The 23,503-nt window shown below is 36.5% G+C and overlaps 1 protein-coding gene across 4 annotated transcripts in view; it reads left to right on the top strand.

Annotated features, from left to right (window-relative positions):
* The first annotated feature begins 1 nt into the window (after window position 1).
* Window positions 2-23,503, top strand: part of LOC110047822 (transformation/transcription domain-associated protein-like) — a 54,618-nt gene continuing 31,116 nt past the window's right edge. For 3 of the 4 annotated variants that reach the window (XM_089284001.1, XM_089283999.1, XM_089283998.1), the window contains exons 1-53: window positions 2-116; window positions 1,032-1,144; window positions 1,504-1,553; window positions 2,158-2,233; window positions 2,365-2,399; window positions 3,117-3,188; window positions 3,472-3,504; window positions 3,656-3,739; window positions 4,101-4,157; window positions 4,585-4,752; window positions 4,849-4,923; window positions 5,070-5,158; window positions 5,771-6,006; window positions 7,136-7,362; window positions 7,597-7,650; window positions 8,058-8,149; window positions 8,726-8,930; window positions 9,649-9,670; window positions 9,823-9,939; window positions 10,347-10,439; window positions 10,869-10,941; window positions 11,332-11,389; window positions 11,750-11,803; window positions 11,909-11,947; window positions 12,082-12,178; window positions 12,401-12,495; window positions 12,727-12,835; window positions 13,178-13,234; window positions 13,410-13,497; window positions 13,845-13,923; window positions 14,450-14,539; window positions 14,690-14,800; window positions 15,079-15,168; window positions 15,267-15,392; window positions 15,528-15,598; window positions 15,721-15,824; window positions 16,276-16,399; window positions 16,930-17,077; window positions 17,400-17,485; window positions 17,650-17,761; window positions 18,414-18,494; window positions 18,571-18,669; window positions 19,025-19,099; window positions 19,525-19,551; window positions 19,910-19,957; window positions 20,099-20,185; window positions 20,443-20,539; window positions 20,947-21,011; window positions 21,113-21,169; window positions 21,774-21,878; window positions 21,975-22,040; window positions 22,530-22,619; window positions 22,836-22,964. In XM_089284001.1, the coding sequence (XP_089140127.1) occupies window positions 1,033-1,144; window positions 1,504-1,553; window positions 2,158-2,233; window positions 2,365-2,399; window positions 3,117-3,188; window positions 3,472-3,504; window positions 3,656-3,739; window positions 4,101-4,157; window positions 4,585-4,752; window positions 4,849-4,923; window positions 5,070-5,158; window positions 5,771-6,006; window positions 7,136-7,362; window positions 7,597-7,650; window positions 8,058-8,149; window positions 8,726-8,930; window positions 9,649-9,670; window positions 9,823-9,939; window positions 10,347-10,439; window positions 10,869-10,941; window positions 11,332-11,389; window positions 11,750-11,803; window positions 11,909-11,947; window positions 12,082-12,178; window positions 12,401-12,495; window positions 12,727-12,835; window positions 13,178-13,234; window positions 13,410-13,497; window positions 13,845-13,923; window positions 14,450-14,539; window positions 14,690-14,800; window positions 15,079-15,168; window positions 15,267-15,392; window positions 15,528-15,598; window positions 15,721-15,824; window positions 16,276-16,399; window positions 16,930-17,077; window positions 17,400-17,485; window positions 17,650-17,761; window positions 18,414-18,494; window positions 18,571-18,669; window positions 19,025-19,099; window positions 19,525-19,551; window positions 19,910-19,957; window positions 20,099-20,185; window positions 20,443-20,539; window positions 20,947-21,011; window positions 21,113-21,169; window positions 21,774-21,878; window positions 21,975-22,040; window positions 22,530-22,619; window positions 22,836-22,964 (4,734 nt within the window). In that variant the 5' untranslated portion in view covers window positions 2-116; window position 1,032. The remainder of the gene's footprint in view (window positions 117-1,031; window positions 1,145-1,503; window positions 1,554-2,157; window positions 2,234-2,364; window positions 2,400-3,116; window positions 3,189-3,471; window positions 3,505-3,655; window positions 3,740-4,100; window positions 4,158-4,584; window positions 4,753-4,848; window positions 4,924-5,069; window positions 5,159-5,770; window positions 6,007-7,135; window positions 7,363-7,596; window positions 7,651-8,057; window positions 8,150-8,725; window positions 8,931-9,648; window positions 9,671-9,822; window positions 9,940-10,346; window positions 10,440-10,868; window positions 10,942-11,331; window positions 11,390-11,749; window positions 11,804-11,908; window positions 11,948-12,081; window positions 12,179-12,400; window positions 12,496-12,726; window positions 12,836-13,177; window positions 13,235-13,409; window positions 13,498-13,844; window positions 13,924-14,449; window positions 14,540-14,689; window positions 14,801-15,078; window positions 15,169-15,266; window positions 15,393-15,527; window positions 15,599-15,720; window positions 15,825-16,275; window positions 16,400-16,929; window positions 17,078-17,399; window positions 17,486-17,649; window positions 17,762-18,413; window positions 18,495-18,570; window positions 18,670-19,024; window positions 19,100-19,524; window positions 19,552-19,909; window positions 19,958-20,098; window positions 20,186-20,442; window positions 20,540-20,946; window positions 21,012-21,112; window positions 21,170-21,773; window positions 21,879-21,974; window positions 22,041-22,529; window positions 22,620-22,835; window positions 22,965-23,503) is intronic. The other variant, XM_089284000.1, reaches the window with a different exon arrangement.

Genomic DNA, 23,503 nt, shown 5'->3' with positions numbered 1-23,503 from the left:
TAACACACACTGAGGGACAAGAAGCGGAACAAAGATGGAGGTGTTCATGAGGTTGTCATAGTCATGATCTTCTCAGAAAAATGCATCAGTTATCCGGCCAGTTAGCTTAAACTGAGGTATGGTAATATCTAGTTAATTCCGTTCTTTGTCGATCACGTTCTTAATGGGATTGACAAGTGGGTTCATCGACGAGATTTCAAGTCTAGTGTTGTCAGTGTTTGACATGTCTTGACTTTCCGTGGCTTGTGTCCCGCTTTGTTACTTTGGAGCGTTTTGCTACTGTACATGTAGAACTTTATACACATTTTAAATGGAGAAAACCCACATGGATTTGTTAATTCGTTTGAGTTCAATATGATGTCATATAACTAGGTTAGATTTTAGAATTGTAAGGCTGTAATAATAATCTCGTTTCCATCAGAAAATTCATGCAAAACATAACTTAAGCTTAAACGTTAAATCTTAACTTTGACCTTATCTTTGAAATCAGTTGCTGCGTTTATAACGTATTTTCTGTATTAAAGTTCTTAAGTTTAATTTCGATTTAATTAATCGGTCATGCTTTTTTACCGACAAGCTAGCTATATAGTGTAAAGTTAATCATTAACCTTTGAACACAGTTTGTTACTAAACGGCGTATAAAGCTTGTATACATCTATTGATGCTGTAACTATAGTTGAAAGTGAAGAATGATCATCGCAGTAAATTTTCCAATTTAAGCAATTGGAAAGGAGAAGCCTGAAAAAAATCAGGGCTTCAACGGGATTCGAACCCGTGACCTCCGCGATACCGGTGCGATGCTCTAACAACTGAGTTATGAAGCCACACATTGGGAGCGAGGCCACTTAATTGAGTTCATATCTTCCCGTGAGTGAAATGATCATTTCACTCCTCAAGTCTGCAAAGTAAGACCTTAGAATTAAGTAACATCTCCTTTCCTCTGTGTGTTAAAATGCTAATTAAGTGAACAAGGAAACAGGAAATGTTGAGAGCAAACCACATGCAGTACTGTTTGTTTTCACACTATGCAGGATGGCAGCTTCAGCAAGTCCTACTTCGGTTACCTCTCCACAGGAGGCAGGGCCGGCAAACATCATCAAGATGTTTACTACATATACCAACATTTTAACAGAGGCCTCCATGTGTAAGTACAGCAGAGAACTATGAGGGTTCATGGTGCTGGAAATTTAAGAAAGCTCTGGCAATATGAGTAGTTGATCTATAAACTGCAGAGCACAGTACACTGTAATGTTAACACCACACAGTTAATACAGGTAATTTATTTTATATGCCATATGAGCTGGACAAGTTGTTTGATTGAAAGTTACACACACACACTTGTGTAAGCTGAAAAGTTCCCTAAGACTGAAAAAGTACATGTAAGTCATGATCTGTGTTAGATCTGTGCATGATTTTTTATGTATATTGCAATACACTTTTTCTAGAATTCCTGTAGAAGCTAATAAGTATATCAATATTTTTCTTACTTGATAATTTCTAAAGCTGAAGAGAAAAAGTTGAAAGCTGCACAAGAAATCAGTGAAAACTTTGAGGTTGGTATTTTATTTTGGCTACAGTTTAACTTGTAGCTCTCTTCCTTGATGAAGATGCCATTTTGAAAAGATCTAATCCACGAATGTGAAAACTTTCAGTCAAAAACACCATGGCAACTTGTACCATACATATTATATCTAACTGTAGTATGGTCCAGTATATCATGTTTTTGATGCATATGGCAGGCATGGAAGTCAGCTACTGAATACAAATTCTTCAAGGAACTTTTAAAACACTTCTAGTTTGTCCCCTGTGTGCCTCATTCTTTAAATTATGCACGAGAGTGGTGACGGTATGGTAGATGATGTTTTTGATGCATTTGGCCTGGATGTCAGCTATGGCATAAAAATTCCCACATGAAATTTTTGAACCACTTCTAGCTTCTCCCTTGTGCACCTCATTATGTAAATATGCACAGGAGCAGTGTCCCTGTAGAATGAGATATCTGTGAGGCAATCATGTTGAACCTCACATGACAGTATTCCCCTCGGCTATGCGTAGAGATGTAATATTTTTTTTTAGAGAAAAAAGGTATTGACTCAGCATCTTACCATAGATATCCAATTGATGTAGTAATAATTGTCAGTACTGTTTGTTTTGTAGAGTATAGTACAATCATCAAGTTATTCAGCATTTCTGGAACACTCAATACCAAGATTTGTTCAATATCTTAAAGATGGTAAGCAGTTGTTTGGTTAATAATAATCACAAGTGTTTTATAATTCTTGGTGCAAGAAAAGTGGTCTTAATAACTTGTTAGTATGAAATCCTTATTTTGATTCTACATTCTTTTATATCAAAAAAATGTAGGAGAACCACAGTTTGTTACTGAAGTTCCAGCACAGGTAAATATATTTGACTTTAGTGCAAGGAAATATAATCTCCAATAAAGTGTTTGATTTTTCACAAATTACAGAACCTAAACTCTTTAATTCCCAAGATCAACCAAGTGAACATTAATTCTCCTTACAATGGCAATAGATTATTGAGCAGAGAGCTGATGACAAGAAAGAAAATGATCAACTATTCTGTACTTTCATGGCATGTGTGCAGGGTTCTCATTAATTTAGGAAGTGAATGGCTAGTTTCATGAAGTAGACGCCTGACACCAATTTGAATGGCAAAGGGACAAACCTCTAAGTCTGGGGGCATGCTTCCCCAGAATTTTGAAATTGGGAGGCTCTGAAATGATATTTAATGCATTCTCTTGGAGATGTTTCCTTTAAAAAAAAAAATCAATTTTTGGAAAAGGTCATGAAACACCATGAATATTAATTTTTATTCTACAGTGCTAGTGTAATTGAAAATGTATACCACACTCTGATCCCATGCCCCCTATTTAGCTACAGCCTTGACTGGCCTGAGACAAAGATAATCAAAGTTCAGCCACATTTAAAAAAACAAAAAACTGTTTTCCAATTATTTCACAAACAGTAGGTGGCTCAAAAATTGAAGTAGCGTAGCTGTTTTTTTAGCTGGCAACCAGCACTTAATGAGAACCCTGTGTGTGTATCATTTGGTCTAGTATGTTTATTATACTCTGATTTCCTTTCTTTTGACAGCAACTCAGAAAACTCTTGCTTGAGATTCTGCATCGTATTCCAACCAATGAACATCTGAGGCCTCATTTCCAGGTGCATTTTACTGCTAAAATATTACATATTACATATAGGATACAAATGCAGTCGCAATTGCTACAGATGAACCCATGGAATTGTATGAGATACTTGTACTGGTTTGGACAAGATACTTGCTGATTTTGTTTAGCGCTGTACACTTGTACTTTATGTACAATTCAAAATAGTTAATGTTTACAGAGGAATAAAAAAAGTCAGACACATACATTGTATTAGTTCTGATTTAAGTATACCTGTAGACATGTATCTAACAGAGTTTTCAAATTTCTTTATTTTGTAGTCCATACTTTCTTTGATGTTTCATCTACTTGAGGTGAGTAAGTGTTTGTACTTCATACCAGTAGGTAACAGATATCTGTTCATTTCTTTTCCAAATTTACATGTAACTTCTTTCATTTTTAAAGAAATTGTTATAATAATTAACTAAGTTATTAAATTATCATTATGATATTTAACTTGCACAGATTGAAAATGAAGAGAATGTGTTAGTGTGTTTACGGATCATCATTGAGCTTCACAAGCAGTTTCGACCCCCTTTACAATCTGAGGCAAGTAGTAATTCTAAAGTAACAAATTATGATTTTTAAAATGAATTTCTCACTAATGCATGCATTTTCAATCCTGTAGGTATATGTGCTGTAGAGAGTTAATTAAATGATTAGAATTAAGAAAATTGTTATTAAACTGTGGATAAGAGCATTGCTGCAGGGTGACACTGTGTAAAGGGTTGAATTTGATGAGATTTTCATGGTAGGACAGATGACAAACTTTTGTTAACTCACATTAATGATGACAAATATGATGATGACAATGTTCACTTTGTAATTTGGAATAGAAGGGACATTGTTAACAACATACTGTATGATTGAATAATTCAATGCCATTTTTGTTGTTTTACAAATATTTCAGATTCAGCACTTTTTGCAGTTTGTGAAGACAATTTATAAAGACCTACCAACAAATGTGGTACGATTCAGATACATGCAATGTACAGTTGAAATGTTCAGAGTAATCTTTGATAAGAAGTTTTGCAGCATCAATGTTCAAAGTATTTTTTGTTGCCGGTTTGCTTTACAACACATTATCAAAATCTTGAGTGAAGCTCAACCAGTTTCGTAGTACTTACAGCTTTTAAAGCTTCTTGCAAGACAACTATCTCGTCTCAATTCAAGAGTCATGTCTCTGAAATTCTCTCAATGCAAGATTGCCGTCTTGAAACTTGTGAGAGGTTGGTACATGTAACTTACTTTTGAGTAGTAATTAATGCACATGTATCAACCACATTGACAGCAGTTACAGTATTACAGTAGTTTGACTTTTTAGGCCAACATTTTCCTTTACTAATAATGAGAAAAGATACTGACACTTCCATTTTTTTCTTCTCTTGTCTCAGAAACAATTCTTTGATGTAGTGCCAATATCTGCTACTGGGTTCTTACCACCTGAAAGCAATGCCACTACCACTCCAACGACCACTACCCCTGGAATAAGCAGTGGTGCTGCATCCACTACCTCCCCCCTCAACACAGGAGATGTGGGGGGTGGTAAGAGTGGTCAACAGGTTTGTATTGTGAAAGTCTTCTTAATATTATGATCAAAATAAATATAAAGTAGAAGAACGTAGAATTTCACTTGATGAACATTTCTTTTTTTTCAGACAACAATTCCTAAGGCTGTGAACTCACTGAAAGTCTTGGCTGAGTTACCAATCATTGTTGTGCTTATGTATCAGGTAAAACAGTGTTTTTTGTTTCTAAAAGAATGTACAATCATGCAACTTTATTCCAATAACTTGATATTACGTACCTACATGTAGTTTGCCAACCTTTGTTTTAATTGTGTTTTGCATTGATCTAGTGCTTTGTTTTGTTTTTACAGTTATACAAACAGAATGTCCACAGTGTAGTAGCAGATTTTATTCCTTTGATTATGAACACCATTATTTTGCAACCTTCTCTGGCAGCAAGGTAACAATTCATTGAAAATAGGCTTGTTTTAAGGTAGCTGGTAACACGCTCCAGCCCTTTTGAGTTCTTTTGAGACCCTGAATATCCCTGTTGTTTGTCCTTTGGGCAATGTTCATTTTCCAACCACGGATGCAAATTGTGAAATGATCTTTCCAATGGCTTGAAAGTAGCAGGGGATGTGAACATTTTCAGGCACCATCTAGTGGATGTGCTTCTACGTTGAAAAACTATGCATGCCTGGCAAAAATTTAAAAAAAAATTAATTTTAATTTCTATATAGCTCTCCGACTGGTACATTATTTAGCTTTTCTGTGTTTTGTATGTTTTTATATTATATTGTAGTTAATTTTGTGACTGAAAAGCTCAGATTGGGAGTTGCAATAAATGTACCTTATACATTGTACTGTACATGTGATTTGATGGTACAATATTGGTATCAAAGTCACCATTGATATGATATAAGCTGTTAAACTCCCATAATTTTAGCATCACATGCTCGTGACTAAAATTAAATTTCCTGATTTTTATTATTGAATTGTGACTGAGATACATTGTATTGATACAACTAAATGTATCTAGACTGAGCTGATGCAATCGGATTTTACCTTTTAGAAAATCTCCAACTTTCAACAAAGAGGTGTATGTTGATTTTGTGGCTGCACAAATCAAAACACTTTCTTTCTTAGCATACATCATCAGGATCTACCAAGACATGGTCAACACATACTCACAGAACATGGTTGGTGGAATGTTGGGTCTGCTGCGGTACTGTCCACAAGAAGTTGCTCATCTCAGAAAAGAATTGCTCATTGCTGCAAGACACATTCTGGCCACAGATCTTAGAAACAGTGAGTAGATTTCCCCATTCACATATCATGTCTTTTGGAGTTTAAAACTCTGACCCATCCCAGTTCTGTCTTAGGAGTCACACACGTGTGGATTGTTAGCAAGGATGTGAGAGTTTCTTCTCCTACTTGCCAGGTGCATCTGTAGGGTGCAGAATCTTCAGGCTTGGCTGTTGGGCAAGCTGTAACAGTTTTATGATGTACCAGCCTGACTGTCATTCTTAGTCGCCCACCAAAATTACATTTTGTAATTAAAGTTGTAAAAAAATAAATAAACAATGCAAAATTGCCCCAAGAAAGTTCACTTGCCCGACAGGCAAGTGAAGTTTCTTGGACAAAATCCACTAGCTTGACTGCATAATCCAGAGGCCCCAGACTATATCAGACATGACTCTCTGTGCAAGCTGATCTTCAACCATTTGGAACAACTGGGAACAAGTCAGCTGAAAACCAAAGAAGATACTTTCTGGGCTATTTTTATTCTTGACACTATGTTTAACTATAACGTAGATGTTGTAGGTAATTTTTTTCTTCAGGTAAATTTGATTTTTACCTAGGTAATATTTTTTTAACTAGGTAATTTTAAAACAAATTTTTTTACCTGGATATTTGGACCGAGGTGAGTCTGGGACCCAAAAAAGCAATAATTAGGAGAAAAAAAAGAAATTTTTTCAACTTGAGCTGTGTAGTCTAGTGGAGATCGAGATGGACATGTAATCTGAAGGTCTTGGGTTCAACACACGGTAGGTACTTGTAATTTCCTTCTTCCTTTGAAATTAATAATTAGATAGGAAAATAAGAAGAGGTAGGCGTAGAATAGGGAGATAGTGAAAGAGAAGAAGAAGTAGGTGGGAGCAGGGAGAGATGAAGAGAAGAGTAGGAAATGAGATTTTTCTCCTCCTTTTTTTATTTTTCTTTTCTTTTTAGAGCCCCCTAAAAATACCAGGCCCCTATTTTTAACCACACTCCATAAATTAAAACCCTTTTTAGTTAGTTGACTGAAACAGAGCAAGAGAAAAATTACCTGGTTAAAAAAAAAAATACCTAGTTAAATAATAAATTTACCTAGTTAAAAAAAAATTACCTACTGAACATTTTTAACTGCAACATAGACATTCAATTTATTGCACAGGATTTGTTCCTCACATTGACCAGTTGTTTGATGAGGAAGTCCTGATTGGCAAGGGCTGGACTACAAAAGAGTCCTTGCGTCCCCTGGCTTACAGTACTCTGGCTGATCTGGTTCACCATGTGCGCAGACACCTTCCTCTTCCACACCTGTCATTAGCAGTGCACATGTTCTCCAAGAACGTACATGATGACTCACTTCCAGTCAGCATACAAACAATGTCATGCAAGGTAAGTGCAGATTGCCCTTGGCTACCTTATTGTGTATCACAATTTGGTAATTGTGTGACAGTTATAAATTAGAGGTCCTGTGCACATTGAGTGATTGTGTGACAAAACATTTTTTCTTTGTCAACACAACAAAAAATTTTATGGAGAAATAGGCCTGTATATTTCTTACTGTCTTGATAGTAAGTAGTTGCTTACAGTTGCTTCATTTTTTATCTTATTTTTTTTCCCTTTTAGCTTCTTTTAAACCTTGTTGAGTGCATCCGACAGAATAGTGAGGAGCAGGGAACTGTAAGTGTGCTGCATTTAATCCTTTCTTAGTGATATCTGGTGGAGGCACGGTGGCGTCATGGTTAGTGCACTTGTCTCCGGATTGAGTGGTCCGGGTTGAGCCCTGGCTGGGGACATTGCATTGTGTTCTTGAGCAAGACACTTTACTCTCACAGTGCCTCTCTCCACCCAGGTGTTAAATTGGGTACTGGCAAATTTAATGCTCGGGGTAACCCTGCGATGGACCAGCATCCCATCCAGGGAGGGGCGTAGAAATATTCCTAGTCACTTCATGCTACAGAAAGCAGAGATAAGCGCCAGCCTGATGGGCCTAGTAATATTTGACTAATAAATTGCTTTTCTCCTTGTCTTCCAAAGTGATGCTGTGTTTATTGTTGATCACTATTTCTCGTGATGTAACTTTTCAGGGACGTGAAATTCTCATGAGGATGCTTGAGGTGTTTGTGAGGAAATTCCAGTCAATAGCTAAACATCATGTTCCAGCTATCTTCAACAGATGGTACAGTGTGTTATTTAGCTTAAATAATAAACTAACTAATAAACTTAAATAATAAACTAATTAACATGGATGAACTAACGTTTAATGACTGCACACTTTGAGAAAGATGAATGACCACAAAGATAAGATGGATGTTTGTAATTTCTGTCTCTGAGTTTAACTGAAATAAAATTATGTGATGAAACAACATCTCAATCTTGTTGCACTTGCATAGATGTATGTGGAAATTCCAAGCACATCTATGTGGGCTTCTCAAGAACATGATCTGTAATAAGCATTCTCAGAAATGCTTTCCCTTGTTTTCAATCACCTACATGTGTACCCCATTCTGTGTCCATTTTGTTTCTTTTCTGTATATGTTCTGTGCCTCTTCTGTATTCATTCCACATCCAATTGTATATGTTCTGTTCCCGTTCTTGTACCCTTTTCATGTTGTGTTCTGCATGTTTGTTTTTACTGTAGATTACCTTTAAGCTGTATTGTACATGCACTGTTACAAATGATTAAAATTTGATACAAAATTGGAGTACATGTATTTTGATCTTGATCTTGTCATTTACATTCCAAATCTCACAGCCCACAGATGAGTGAGGTTCAAGCACAGCAACAATCATCTCAACAATCCTCTTCTAGTTCATCCATGTCATCTGTGACGACCACGTCCACTACAGCTGTTGATCGCAGCTCGTTGTCTAGTGCCCCTTCAACATCCACTGCATCAAGTTCTACTTCCACTGGAGAGACGCAGTCTTCCGAGAAGCAGGACCAAGACACAACAAAGGTAAATAACCAGTTTCTGATTTTCTAACAGGGAAATATTTAAGTCAAACTGACAGAGCCCTCCCTGACACCAGAAATGTGTCCACTCTGAAGAAGTTTCAGTTTATGAATGGTTAGTAATGTTGTTCTTGTATGTGGGACTATGACTTAGTGTCTATAGTTATGGGGGGTGCTTGTCTTCAGGAGGCGCCCATTAGCAGAGGTTTGGCTGCGTGAAAAAGGGTTATGAAAAATTTTTTTTTTTCAACAATTACTGATAATGCAGAAGATGTGGATTTCATTTTGGATTTCCAGATTCAAGCAGAAGGGGAGAGTTTGTTTAACCAGATAAAGCATGAACACAAAGTCACTAATTGTAACATACCATCTGAGAGCATAGAGCCACAATATTTGGCCTAGGCAAGAGAAGAAAATGTTTATGTACACTGCTGTTTTCAAAAATATATAACTTAATATATAAATTAACAATACACACAGTAGCTAGTCACCAAAAATAACTGAAGAGCTAAACTACACTGTAGATGGGTGGTCTAGGTGACCACCATCAGGAAAATCAAAATGCATTTCTTTTTTTTGAGAATGATGCACTAACAGTAACTATTTTTAATCTGTTAAGCATGGTCAGATTCCTTTTGTCTTCTCCCTACTTCATGAAAGATTAAAATTCTCATTTATTATTCTTAGGTAACTAATTAATTATAATTTTTATTTTTCCTTAGAAATCATCAACTTCTTTACCAGGTATTTTTTATTTCTGTATTTGCTGTGAAAACAAACTTTGAATAGCTGGTAACTTTACATGTACAACCTCCTTATATGTGTTGTCATAAAAATGATATATTTTACATAATGAATCTTTTCTAAAGGCCCTCGTGTCTGCTTGTATTGTTTAGTAGGTCCCAGCCCCACAACAACGTTCTCTGTACCTGATTGCCGCAGCATGGTAAAAACACTCGTGTGTGGTGTCAAGACCATCACATGGGGTGCTGGATCATGTAAAGTATCAGGAAGTAAGTTATTCACACTCTGTTGATTACAAGTTAAATCAGATGCAAACAGGACCGTGTCAGAGATGGCTTTAGACTAGGATCACAACCATTCAAAGTGAAAATATGCTGAATTGTTTTTAGAAGGCTATAAACAACAGTAACATGGCCATTTTTGAACTCTGACTTAGGGACTACTCTGACTGCATAGGGACAGAGGCTGTAACAGGCTGGTATTACATGTAAATACAGTCCGAAACATACAGAATACATTGAAGGTCATAAACACTGTATCATATCATGACCTTTTTGAAGATGGTACTTGTATCTGATTTGAGCAGCATTGCTGTTAATAGCAGGGCACATTATACAGGTGTTGTGCTTTGTTGGATCACAGTAGTGATGTTGGTTGTGTTTTTTGTTTTTCTCAGCTGCTGGGGATATCAATGCTCCTGCCTCTGCTCAAGCTAACAAGACGTTCCTTCCATGGGAGACGCATTTGTTTACAAGGCTCTTGAAATATGGTAAGCAATCAGTTGTCTGAATTGTTCCTGACTGTTTTCAGTGAAATCCTTAAAAGTTCTGATTTAGCCTTAACTATGGGTAAAATATAGGAGAACTTGTCAGAGGTTTCATTAAGTAAAGCAGGAGTGCATTCCAACTGGTTTTCAGAGGCAGGCAACTGAACTTCATTATAAGAAAAACTTTCCTGTAGATTTTTAAACCAGGCAGGCAAAATCATCCTCACAGCCGGTCAATTTGCCTGGTACCTGGCCTCTTAATAAAATCCCTGTTGTGTCCTTTCTGGGATGTCTTTGGGTACAAAAATATTCATTGACAAATAAGTATTTATTGATAGAAGTAATAGGAAACATTAACTGCTGTTACATGTGTTTACATTCAGTCAGATTTATTGACTGCACTTCCTTGTTGATGTGAACTCTTAACTTCAGCCTTGCAGGCCCTGGACATCTATCAAGTGTCTGTCAGCCCTAATACTGGACAGTATTATCTCAGGCCTCCAAGGTATGTTCAAATACACATGTAGTTGTGACTTTGAAGCTGCGCGACAGGAGATTGATTGCAAATATGCAAGTCTGTAGTTTCCCTCAGTCCATGTAAACTTACTCAGCTTATGCCATTTTGTACCTGTTTGCTGTTATCCTGATTATTGATACCACTTTGGGGTTATAAAAGTTAGCCATGACAAGTTGCTAACTACATGATTGTAGGTTACTTAAAATGAGGGTAGTCAAACCCTTTAAACAAGTTAGGTCTTGCTTTTAACAAGGAATCAGGCTTTTTGTTTTTCATTTTTTTCCTGCTTTTGTTGCTGTTCCTATAAAGTAAGAATATTGTTAGCTTACTCAGGTGGCAGTTCTGTATTGATATTTCTTGTTGTATTGGTTTTTGCAGTTCTCAGCAAGTACGAATGAAAGAAGAAAAGGAAATCTTAGAGCACTTTGCTGGAGTTGTGAGTATTTTGATACTTGCATGACCCTGAGATATGAAATCAAAATGGTTAAAGGAGTTCAGTCACAGTTTGCACATTTTGAAAAGTTTAGCCTAAATTTTTCAAATTCGTCGTTTGCGATCCGTGTCAATCTTCGCTGTCCTTGACCATCCTTGTTCCTTTATGGTTTATTATTATCTCTTTGATGTTTTTCTATCTCAGTAAACTATTATTTTCAGGTTTCTTCCCATTTAAAGGAGATTTTGTACGTGGCCAAAAAAAAAAGACAAAACACCGTGACTGAGCTCCTGTAAAGGATCTGGCCATAGTTGTATCTTGGTTATGAAATTAATAGCTTTCCTGTGTTTTGAACATATTTAGTTTACAATGATGAACACGTCAACCTTCAAAGAGGTCTTTACAGCGAGTATAAAGGTATTTACCTTACTGTGACATTATTTTGTTTCATTCATTTGTTGCTTGCTTGTTAGTGCTCTATTTAAAGTATATGGATGAATCAATTTTTGATTATTGTTTCAGTATCTGGTGGAAAGGATTCACACAAACTATGCTCTACAGGTGAGGACAGCACACATACTGTTTCTAAGCAATGAAATAATGATGGAGTGTTTATTACTAAGAACACCCTGAAGATTACGTCTTCCTCATTGAACTTGCAGTGATATCTGTGATTGTTTTATTTCCCTTGTCAGATTATCCCAAACTCATTTCTGGCCAACCCAAACACATCAGCTACATTTGCTACAATCCTTGTCCGATTTCTACTGGACAGACTGGATGAGATGGGAAGTACGTTATTATTTTTTAGAGGCTAAACTAGTCAAGAAAGTGCTTTTAGTCTTTTTTTTTTTTTCAAATAATTAATGTGTCATCTTAGTTTCTCATGCCTAGGTGAAAAGGAGATGGATCTTTTCACCAATGTGGCCATAAAGATTAATGCTAAGTACTACACATTTCAGGCAATAGATTAAAATTAAAAGGAAAATAATGTTTTCCTTTTGCTTTTTTCAGCCAACATGGAGCGTTCCAACCTATATTTAAAGTTGTTCAAGCTTGTGTTTGGTTCAGTTTCTCTCTTTGCCTCCGAAAATGAACAGATGTTGAAGGTGAGTTGAAATTAAAGTTCTGTAAATACTAATTAAAATGTGAACCAGGATGATAGGAAAAGAGAAGCAAAAGAGATTATTAAGCAAACTAGTACAGTATAAACTCTGGTTGCTGTCAGTAGTAGTCATAGGACTGTTAGATAGGGAATCAAAAACAGCACCAACTCATTAATTGCAATTATACTGTTTTTTAGTAAGAGACACTCCATAAATCATTGTGCTTCTTTTCAGCCCCATTTGCATGAGATTGTGAATCGTTCCATGGAGCTTGCGTGCACCTCTAAGGAGCCATACAATTACTTCTTACTGCTGAGAGCACTTTTCAGATCCATAGGAGGAGGTAAACCCTGCAATCACTGTCAAATAAATCAGTTCAGAGAGTAGACATTGCTCACTGGTTAGATGCAATTCTCAGTTACAGTATCCTGAAATTTCAGTTGATTAAATTAACGTAGACCAACTGCTGAGCATCAAAGCTTTTGTCAAACAATAGAGGTGGTGATACTTACAGTATATAATGCATGCACAGTTCACATCTTGTCTCTTGAAATCTTTTAATTACATGTAAACTATTGATCTTTTTTGTCTATTTTTTTGTCTTTATTCTCTTTTGTCAACATATATCAAAACGTTGTTTAAATTGTAAAAAAATAAACATGTGCATTGTTCATTTGCTATGCAGGAAGTCACGATTTGTTGTATCAAGAGTTTTTGCCCCTGTTACCAAATCTGCTCCAAGGTTAGTTATCAGTTTTCACCCTAACCATAATTATGGGAAATTTGAATCGCTGAGGCCAGGAATGTGTTGCACTAACCAGTAAGCGTTGAAATTACACATGTACGTGGATAGTGTCACTACTGTCTGTCTGAAACCCTGGAGTTTTGTTAATGGTGTAGTTTAATGTTTCCTTTAGGTCTCAACAATCTTCAAAGTGGAATCCATCGTCAATATATGAAAGACCTGTTTGTGGAGCTGTGCCTCACTGTACCTGTCAGACTGAGGTACAGTATAATAGCTTCCTACCACGTGGAGTACTTATTACTACCTAGTACCTACTGAGTGAAAAGGCTGTGAGGAGATATCCTGTTGTAGGCATGCCCATGGCGTTAATTAGAGCCATAAAACCTCGTCGATAATACCTGACACTACATGTTTCGTAACCTTCAATTTGGTAGAGAATATTGGAGAATATTAAAAAAAACAAAAACAAAAACAAAAAGGGTTGAAAGTGTTGTTTGACTGGCATGTGAGCAGCGGTTTGTTTTATCTTGTGCTGAGTGAGTGACAGATTTTTGTGGAGTAGACTGAGCCTTCAAGTTTCTAATACCGTGTTTTCTTGCTGTGTCAGCTCTTTGTTGCCATATTTACCCATGTTGATGGATCCTCTGGTATCTGCTTTGAATGGATCCCAGACACTTGTCAGTCAGGTAAATATGAAGGACTTTAATACTAATTACCTTGTGTACGTTACAAACACAATTTCACAATGAGGGACTAAAAGTAGCAACTTGTAAGGGATGGGTGTGCTGGAATTTAATATTATTTTAATTGTGGAGTAGTTTAATCAATGAATCCACCAATTTTTCAGCTGAACTAGGATTGAAGGAGTTATGTCACAATTTCTTGGATGAGTAATTTTTAGTGATGTGTAAAATTACATCCAAAGTGAAGGAAACTCACAATAGTCATTTTGTAAGGAAGAAAAGGATCAAAGAAGTAGTTTCAAGTTGTTGTTGTTGGTTTTCAAGATGCACCATCCATGACGTACCTCCTCGAATGTTTACTCTGATGCTGTGGTTAACTTTTTTACCTGATGCAAACATTATCGACAACCTCATGTTGTGATTGCTATGGAGTTTTGTCAATTACTTTACCTTTTCTGAGGTCTATCATTAGCACACATTTTTATCAGTGGCTAGCAATCAATGTGTGATGTGTTTATCATACCATCAGGGCTTAAGAACATTGGAGCTGTGTGTTGATAACCTTCAGCCAGATTTCTTATACGATCACATTCAGCCGGTCAGGGCAGAACTGTTTCAAGTATGTCAACAAACTTGTATATTGTGATTTCCTGTCTTGTTGTTTGAAAGATGCTATAATTTTTGTAGAAATCAGGTCTCAAGGTTCAGACATTGTGTGTAACTACACTGGCTGATTACATTGTATTTTCTATGTTTATGGCATTTCTAGGCACTTTGGAAAACTCTTCGCAATCCACATGATAGTATTGCCCATGTTGCATTCAGGGTCTTGGGCAAGTTTGGTGGTGGCAATAGGAGAATGCTAAAAGAACCACAGAAGGTTAGTTTGTGTGAGAGCTTGACTCATAAACCAGTTGTATTTATATTTTTGTTAACACACATTGGTTTGCAAACTTTTTGAGAGGGACTGGTGGTGTTTACAGAACACATATTTTTAATATTCCTACCTCTGGGGACTCTGATTGCTTAGAAATTAAAGTTATTGTAAGGTAATCAATTTTTGAATTCAGTGTTGTTCTATAGACAACCATCTTTTCAAATTTTCTGCCTTCTTTTTTTTTGTTTTTGTTTTATAAAAAATGCCTTTCTTTCTTTCAGTTAAAATACAACAATGCAGAAACACAGGGACCATGTCTGTCAATATTTTACCCAGAAAACACCAATCCTGTTTCGCTTCCTGTGACAGCTGTAAGTAAATCAAACATTCATTCTTCATTAAGGAGATTTAACTTCAACTGATAAGCATGATTTAATGGTTATTCATATGCTGCTGTTGCCTGTTACAGGTGATTGAGAGAGCACTAACTGTGCTCAAGACACTCCCACCCAATATGGCAGTACTCCCTCAGCAGTCTCCAATGCAAATTGACCACACTGTGTTTTACAGAAAACAGGCTTGGCTGGTAGTACAGGTAACATGGGAATGGTGTTATGATGAAATATGTTGGATTTACATGTACCTTTGAAGAGAATGAGTTTTATGATATTTCAATCGTTTTTAATGCTTTAGTCACAGTTTGATTTTGTGAATATCAATTTTCTTGTAGTCTTTTCTAATTGCCATGATGTCACTGGAAGACACTGAGCCAATATTTCAACAAGTTCTGACACACAAAAGGTATTTACTCATTAATTTTAGATTTATTTACTTGTTAATTATAGATTTAAAAAAAAAAAAATTATAGATTTAAGCCTTCAAGATGAATTTTGACCCGTGCTTCTGTTGACCTCTTTTCTCAGCTTTAGAACAGGAAATCCTCTGATTGTAAACAAGACAGCTGTTCCACCATGTGCTGATGAGCCTTCTAAAAAAGTGTTTGAACAAGCCATCACTGGTGCATTGTGTAAGCATATCACTGGGTATAATGCATGAAATAAATAAGGTTTGCAACAACCCAAAAAAGATCAAGAGCAAGTAACATGACTTCTGTATCTATAGCAGAGCAAATAATATTTACTACATGCAAACTAAATGTTGTGTAAATATGTGCTTGAAATTGTATATGACAGGTTTAGCTCTTGTTTTAACAATGATGGAACCAAAAGTATTACTATAAAAGGTTAAGTTAAAGGTTAAGCTCTTCCTGTTATTCATTTCTTCTCTTGGCTCTTGCCATCGCTGTGAAGCTGTGAAGATTATGGAAGAACAATCATTGGAAAGCTAAAGTTAGAGTGAACTTTGCTTTACAGACTAAACTAAGCCAAATATTTGCCGGATTTTACAATTAGAAAGATTAAAATAAAAACTATGCCCTGTTTTATGCTGCATGGCTTGCATTTTTTTCCACTGTCCAGTGTCTGGTACTATTAAAGAGTTGAAGTCAGATGCAGTTCCATTTGTTTCACAAATTGTGCGTCATTACACAATTGTGGGCGTCGCTCAGCAAGCAGGTCCTTGTCCAATCAAGCCACAAACAAGGTAAAAATGATAATAATTTGAAAGTGAAATGTTGTTTGAGGAGGGAAAAAATATGCAAACTTTATTTATGTATAAAGAACTAAAACTACATTACTGTAAAACAGATGAAAGAGGCCATTATAGAGAGGTGGCTGTTATGGGGAGATAGGGGTGTAATATGACACCCGTTTTGGGGAGGGGGCGTGCAACATTTTTATATTTAAAAATGTTGACTGTAGCGTAGAAATACCTAACACAATCAAAATATACATGTATTAATAAAACAGAAACCAAACAGAGACTAATGACGTGTAGTACAGATCAAAGTTTCGTGACCTTTTGCAATATAACATTAGGTTTGGCCAACACTGTTCGTCAGTCATTGATTAACTAGCCATTGTGGACGGGTGGCCACTATAGAAAGGTCAGAATTATAATAGTGAATGTATGGACCGTCTGCAGGGACGAAAAAAATGGCCGTTGTGGGGAGGTGGCCGTTAGTGGAGGTTCGACTGTATATATTTATTTATAATTTCTTTTGGACCATCCAGGAATCGCAGAGGAATAGACATTCATGCCATGGTAGATGCCATAGCAGCAGTGATGGCTATGGAGGATAAAGAGTTTTACAAAGTTGGGGAACTAGCTGTCGCTGTAATGATTGAGACTGCAACTGCAATAACTGGAGATGCATACAAGGTAACTACATCATAGATTACTGAAAACAATCTTGGAAAACTTGGGTTTTTGGTTAATGAGGACTTGGGGTAACTTGGGCAGTGTTTAAAAAAGTACTTTTAATTTTCAATTGGAAAAAAGTGATTGCAGGTACATTCCATTAACACAATAAACAGGCATTCGGCTGTAAGTAAGTAAGTATTGATTCTCAGCCCTTACTTTGAAATGTTTTAAGACCACTGTGACCACTGTGTGCTTCTCTGTGGAAAATTGCAGTTCAAGTATGTGTATGGGGTGTGTAGCTGTTTTTAATTGTTTAATAATCGTTGTTGCTACCTTGTAGGCTGCCCGTTTGCCTTTGTTTGAATACTTGTCTGAAAAACTATGTGGATGTTGCTATGAGAGAGCTTGGTTTGCCAAGAATGGAGGGTAAGCTACAATCTGCCACGAATTCTCCTAAAATTGTTGTTAAATTCTCCGCATTTTGCTAGTTTTTGTATAGACTAGAGCTATTTGTAAAATAAAGTTATTGCAGCAATGGTTTCCTGTCATATCAGTTCATTTTTTATTTAATATTTAATTTTTTTTTTCAGGTGCACTGCCATCAACTTCTTGATGAAGAGGATGCCACTTCAGTGGGTTATTGAACATCAACTCAGTTTCATCAATGCACTGTGCTTTGTCATGATGGATCTTACAAATGAAGTGAGTTAAAAATACATGCTGAATGCACATGAGATCTTCTTTTACACTACAATGCCATTACAGTATTCTGTGTGATAATTATGAAGTACAGTTTTGTCCTGATTCATGTTGTTGAGAATGAGAATGATTCCCCAGTGTATGTTTGATTCCAACTCATTTTGATAAACAGTAAACAAACAAATAATATTTGTAGAGGAAACCACGTCAGCCTCAGCTGGTTTTCATGTGGCTCCTCTATCCTAGACGAATTGGAATTTGGAAATGTTTGTTTTCGTGGAGGGAGGAAAACCGGAGTACCTGGAGAAAAACCCTTGGAGCAAGGCGAGAACCAACAACAAGCTCAACCCACATACAGCAGCCATCCACAATTTAACCTGGGCTACATTGGTGTGAAGTGAAGGCTCTCACCACTGAGCCAACTCTGCTACCCAGTTTAAGTTTGAAGTTTCCAGTTTGACAACATATCTGTATTGGTCAAAAGTTAAAATGTCAAAATGAGACAGGAAAATTTTATGATGTTACATTAGCTTTCATGATTACATTGACCAGGGATATATGCAAGGCAAGAATTGTACACTGCATGATGTGAATGTGAATTCAGCAACCAGTGTTGCGGATCATTTACTTATTGCAGTGTCTTTCATTTCTGTAGGTGTCAGCTGGAACAGTGGACAGTGCAAAACAGACATTAGAGTCTCTTCTTAAGCAGTGTAACGAGCCGCAAGCTGATGAGGTACATAAACATCACTGCCATGACGGCTATAAACGTCTGCTGTCAGTGTTTAACACTTTTTCTATCTTGATTTCAGGAACCAAATATAGCGTCAGTAAGGGAAAAGGTGCTGCCGACCATCACGCAACATCTTGTCAGGGAAATTGTTTCACCGAACCAAACCATCAGACAACAGGTTCAAATATAGCTTATAAGCACAGAATCACCTAACTAAATACAGATTGTGGTGTTCCTTGTGAGGAGGTTCGGTTTTAGAGACCAATATTTATAAAATGCCAACATATTGCAATGTAGTCTGGACATCTTTTTATTGTGATCAGTTTACTTGGTTAGAAAAAATGTTGACTTTATAATTTGTGTGAATTGACAGTTGACATTCATCACAAACTTTGTTGAATGCATGATTGAACCAAGACACTTTGTTCTAGAACATATCGAATAAGTTGTCAGCAACTAAGTCTGTTTCATATGATCATGCAGTTACTGTATGTCTGCAGCAGTCCTTATGAGACAGAACGTTTAATTCACAGGCCCAATGTTCTGTATCTGTACTTGCCAAGATTTACAACTCATCAGTTCACAGCATCATGCTTCCCCACAAAGCAGTAAGTTGAAATACTATTCATTTTTTTAGGCCAAAAAAGTCTTAGTCATTGTGAAGTTTTTGATTTGTTTAGAATAGTTGATAAAAATGGGGGCACAAAAGGGGAAGATTGACCTGCATGAATGCATTGGGTATCTCTGAAAGGTTCTATAGTTACTGTAACACACTAAATTAAAGCAATTGCTGCTCCAGTGTCATGCGTTTCTTTTATGACTGTATAAAACTGAATCCGAGAGAGTAGAGGTGGTGAACAAAGTACATGTACGTGTATGAAACACTCAAAACAAGGCTCCAACCATCATCAACAAGTCCAGGAATTGGACCCTGGACACCGTCTCCATAATCTGATGTAAACCATGTAATCAGTGATCAAACATTTATTGTTATTAATTTTCTAACGTTATTATTTGACGTGATCTTTTGTAGATTCTGGAGGACATGATTCCACCCAAGGTATGTGCTACATAGTTAATAAAAATAAGAATTGATATTTTTGGTTTATTTAATGATTAGGTAATTTCATTTATTATATGGCTTGTTCTTGTAGCTGATATAATGTGCTCTCTGACTGGCTAAGTGTATGGTATTATTCTCTTGTAATGCGCACTGGCTGATTACAGGGTTGCAAAAACAAAGCAAAAAGCCATATAATAGACAACATATTAACCTCAAACGTTCAGTCTTAACGGAAAAATCTCAAACTTCAACTTTGCCTCACTCTTGTTTAATAAGCAGTTATTAAACGCTCAAGTTTTAACTAACTTAAGGCATTCTGATTGAACTTGGTTGTAAAAGTTATTTTTCTCTTCAGAAACATCTACTTCGTCACCAACCAGTGAATACACAGATTGCGTTAATGGTATGAATTTTTGTAATTTTCTTATTGTCTAGTGGCTGAGAATTCAGTCTTACAGACTGAAGTAGACATGTTATCATTAATATTGATCATTTTTAAAACATATTTTGTGTATTGTTGTCACATTTTTTTTTTTGTTTTTAGGATGGTAACACTTTCTGTACAACTCTGAGTCCTCGTTTATTTACTATGGATCTGACAGTTGTTGAACACAAAGTTTTCTTTCATGAGGTACACCAATAATCTTAATATGCTACTTTACTGAAGCTCTGTAGGAAATATTTAACAAAATAATCAAAATAATCAAATTTCAGTAAAGATGTGGTGCAAAAAATGTCTGACAGTTGAGGCCTGTTCATGATTCCTGTGACCAATTTCAAATGAAAAAATAAATATGACGTGGCAAGAAAAGATTGAAAGGAGGGGAGAAACATTTGTGAAAAGAGTTGCTTTATTTGTAATTACATGTTGAATTTGTTTGATTTCAGCTCCTATCTCTGTGTGAAGCAGATGACTCACAGCTTCTTAAACTACCCTGCTACAAAACTGTGCAGTCTTTAACACCTCTCCGCAAAAGTGCACTTAGTAAGTGTCCATGCATTAGTTGGAAATATTGGACTGGCAATAGAATGATCTGATTGATTGATTTTAGTTATTGGCCCTCTGAATTAATTTTTTTGTGTCATGAAATTGTGCATATTTATATGACATCAACCTTTTTTGTTAATATTGCATGGTTTCACGATGAAGCGATCTTCTGTTTACTGACAGTGCTATCCTATTTGTTTACATAAAATCTTATGTGGTCCTTTTTTTTAAAATTAATGCTGTTTCTTTTGTTGTGAAAGTGCCAAACCATGGTCAATATCCATTTTAACCAATCTACTTTATTGGTCCGTAGCATTTTGATCCCAGGAAATCATGGCCGAACTAATCAATTTCAGACCAAATTGATGTATTTTCAGTTATAATATTTCAATATTTTTTTCTAGATGCCCTGACTGCATGCCACTACATTGTTCAAGTGAAGGACAAGATCTTTACTGTTCTGTACAAGGTAAATAAAACTTTTCATAAAAACTTACACATGCCTAACCTTTCTGTGACTTTTTATCTTGTAAAAATATAATTATTTTTGCTGTTAATTTTTCTTTACAGGCATTGAATTCTCCTACTACAGAGATACAGGAAGCTGCTAAAGAATGTATGAAAAAGGTACCCAGCTAACATTCCTGGTGGTGTCAAATGTTATCCATTAATCTTTGAGTGTGTGTTTGATTTTTTTTGCGACCATTTTATCAGTTTAAACATCAGTCAGTCAGTCGTTCAGTTGGTCAGTCAGTCGTTCAGTCAGTCAGTGAGCACGTCAGTATGTCAGTGAGTCAGTCAGTCAGTCAGTCAGTCAGTCAGTCAGTCAGTCAGTCAGTCAGTTAGTCAGGGAGTCAGTCAGTCAGTCAGTTAGTAAGTCAGCCTGTCAGTCCATAAGTCTGTGAGAGCATCCGTGAGTTGGTCTGTTTGTCTGTCCATCTTTAATTCAGTCAGTCAGTCAGTCAGTCAGTCAGAAGTCTGTTATATCAACAGCCAAACTAGCTAGTCAATCACACCAGTCGTCATACACTTCCCAACTAACCAACTAACCAACCAACTGGCCAACTCACCCAACATTTCGATATTTCTTTAGGCTCTTAGTAAGTAAGTAAGTAACAACTTTATTTAAAGAGGGTAACACATAACATTAAAAAGTAAGTTAGCTCTTGAGCCTTTGTGTATGTTCTAATGAGTAGCAACTTCAATCTTTAACTCTTGTTTCCCTGATCAGTTCATGGCAGGAACTCAAGTTGATATGGAACAAGTTCACATGAGTATCAGACCATTGTTACTCAAGTTAGGAGACTACAGAAGTCTCAACTTGCAGCTTATCCAGGTCAGTCATGACAATACAACACTGTATTTATTGTCCACGTAAATTTATTTCCATGCATGTGTATAAAATGTTTTTACTGATTCATTTCTTTTGCAGAGGTTGTCTCATCTAATGGAACTCTTCCCTGGCAGTTTTAATGAAAAGCTTTGTGAACAGCTCCTGGTAAGTTGTCATTGACACAGGAATGTACAGGAATATGGTTTACAACATAGAAGGAATATTTTAACAGGGTAGGGAAGAGACAAGTATGGTTTCAAGGAGACGAGAGGGGGAGAAGGGAGAACAAAAACACAAAACAGCAAACAGATAAATATGAGAAATAATCGGAGATATCATTCCTATTTGCAAAACGAACAGACTAAAGAATAGCTTTTTCTACAGCAATTGTATATAAACGATTTGATTTGGTGTTTTTTATGAATCGCATTTTAACAAAGTTTTATTGTATAACTTCATTTGTAAAGTTTATTTAATTCTTCTTTAGATCAATAGCTGTGATTTTAAAGCTTCACTAAACTATCTATCTACATGTATCTATCTAGTGCAGCAGTCATATCATTCCTATTTTCCTCACTGGAAGCTCGTTGTTGTTTAGATCATGCACTCGGGGTAGAGTTTGAATTATAGTTCATGTCTTTATGTCCGTGTTAGGCTCACTTGAAGAAGTGGATGGATGTTGTCACAGCTGGCACCACTCAGACACAGCAGGCTGCGGGCAAAACCAACCACACCCCTGAGGATGTAAGTGACTTAAGATTAAACATTATAAAAAAAGCTTCTGGGAAAAAGGGGTCGATAAAGTACCAGTTGGCTGGTATGCAAGAATCGAGCCGCATTTTGTAACTTGTGTCAGCTCACTGAAACTTGCCATGCAGTTGCTGTCTTTATCAGGGACTACTTTCAATGGTTAAAAGAGCCCTCGTGTCTTGTTTAACAATGTTTTCTGTACTTTACCAGTTTGCTCAGGAGCTAAAAATCTGCGCATCCATCATCAACATGTTTAACTTGATTCCTGCGGCCTCTTCAAAACTGATTGAGCCTCTTGTGACTTTGGTGCTCAAGGCAGAAAAAGCTCTTCTGATGGAGGTGAGTAGTGAAAGATAAAACACGTGTATTATTCAAACACTGTCATTTAAACTTCTGGAGTAAAGGCAGACACTATGGTTAAAAGGAGTGACCAAGGAAAGTTGGATGACTGTAACCTTGAGAAGTGACAGCAAAATGAAATTAGAGTTGGCAAGGCTTTGCTTAATTTAAGAGAGAGACTCTAACAATTGGTTTCGATTGGAAAGGTTTAGTTTCCAGTACCACTTTTTCCAGCCCAACCTCCTTGTCGTACTATCACAATTCTCAGTTTCCTCTGTCGTACATTCCCTCATATTAGAGGGCTGTAGTCGACAGTTTTTACAATCGCCTCATTTGTCATCTAATAATTTACGTGGCTCTCAAAAGACTAGCGATAGGGGGTGGTCATGAAACAAATATGGCATCTGCGTGGTTGAAATTATACATGTAGTTACAGAATCCACAAAACAAGTACAGGGAACAAAACGTTCCTCTATGGCATAAAAATTGATCTCCCGTGATGGGAAGCGAAAATGCAAAACCGTAGTAACAGCAGTCAA

This window comes from Orbicella faveolata, unplaced genomic scaffold (assembly GCF_042242905.1).
Source record: "Orbicella faveolata isolate gen_17 unplaced genomic scaffold, um_ofav_v1 contig_13, whole genome shotgun sequence".
NCBI classification, from domain to species: Eukaryota; Metazoa; Cnidaria; class Anthozoa; order Scleractinia; family Merulinidae; genus Orbicella; species Orbicella faveolata.
Note: the sequence above shows the minus strand (reverse complement) of the source record. Positions and strands in the feature narration are given on the sequence as shown.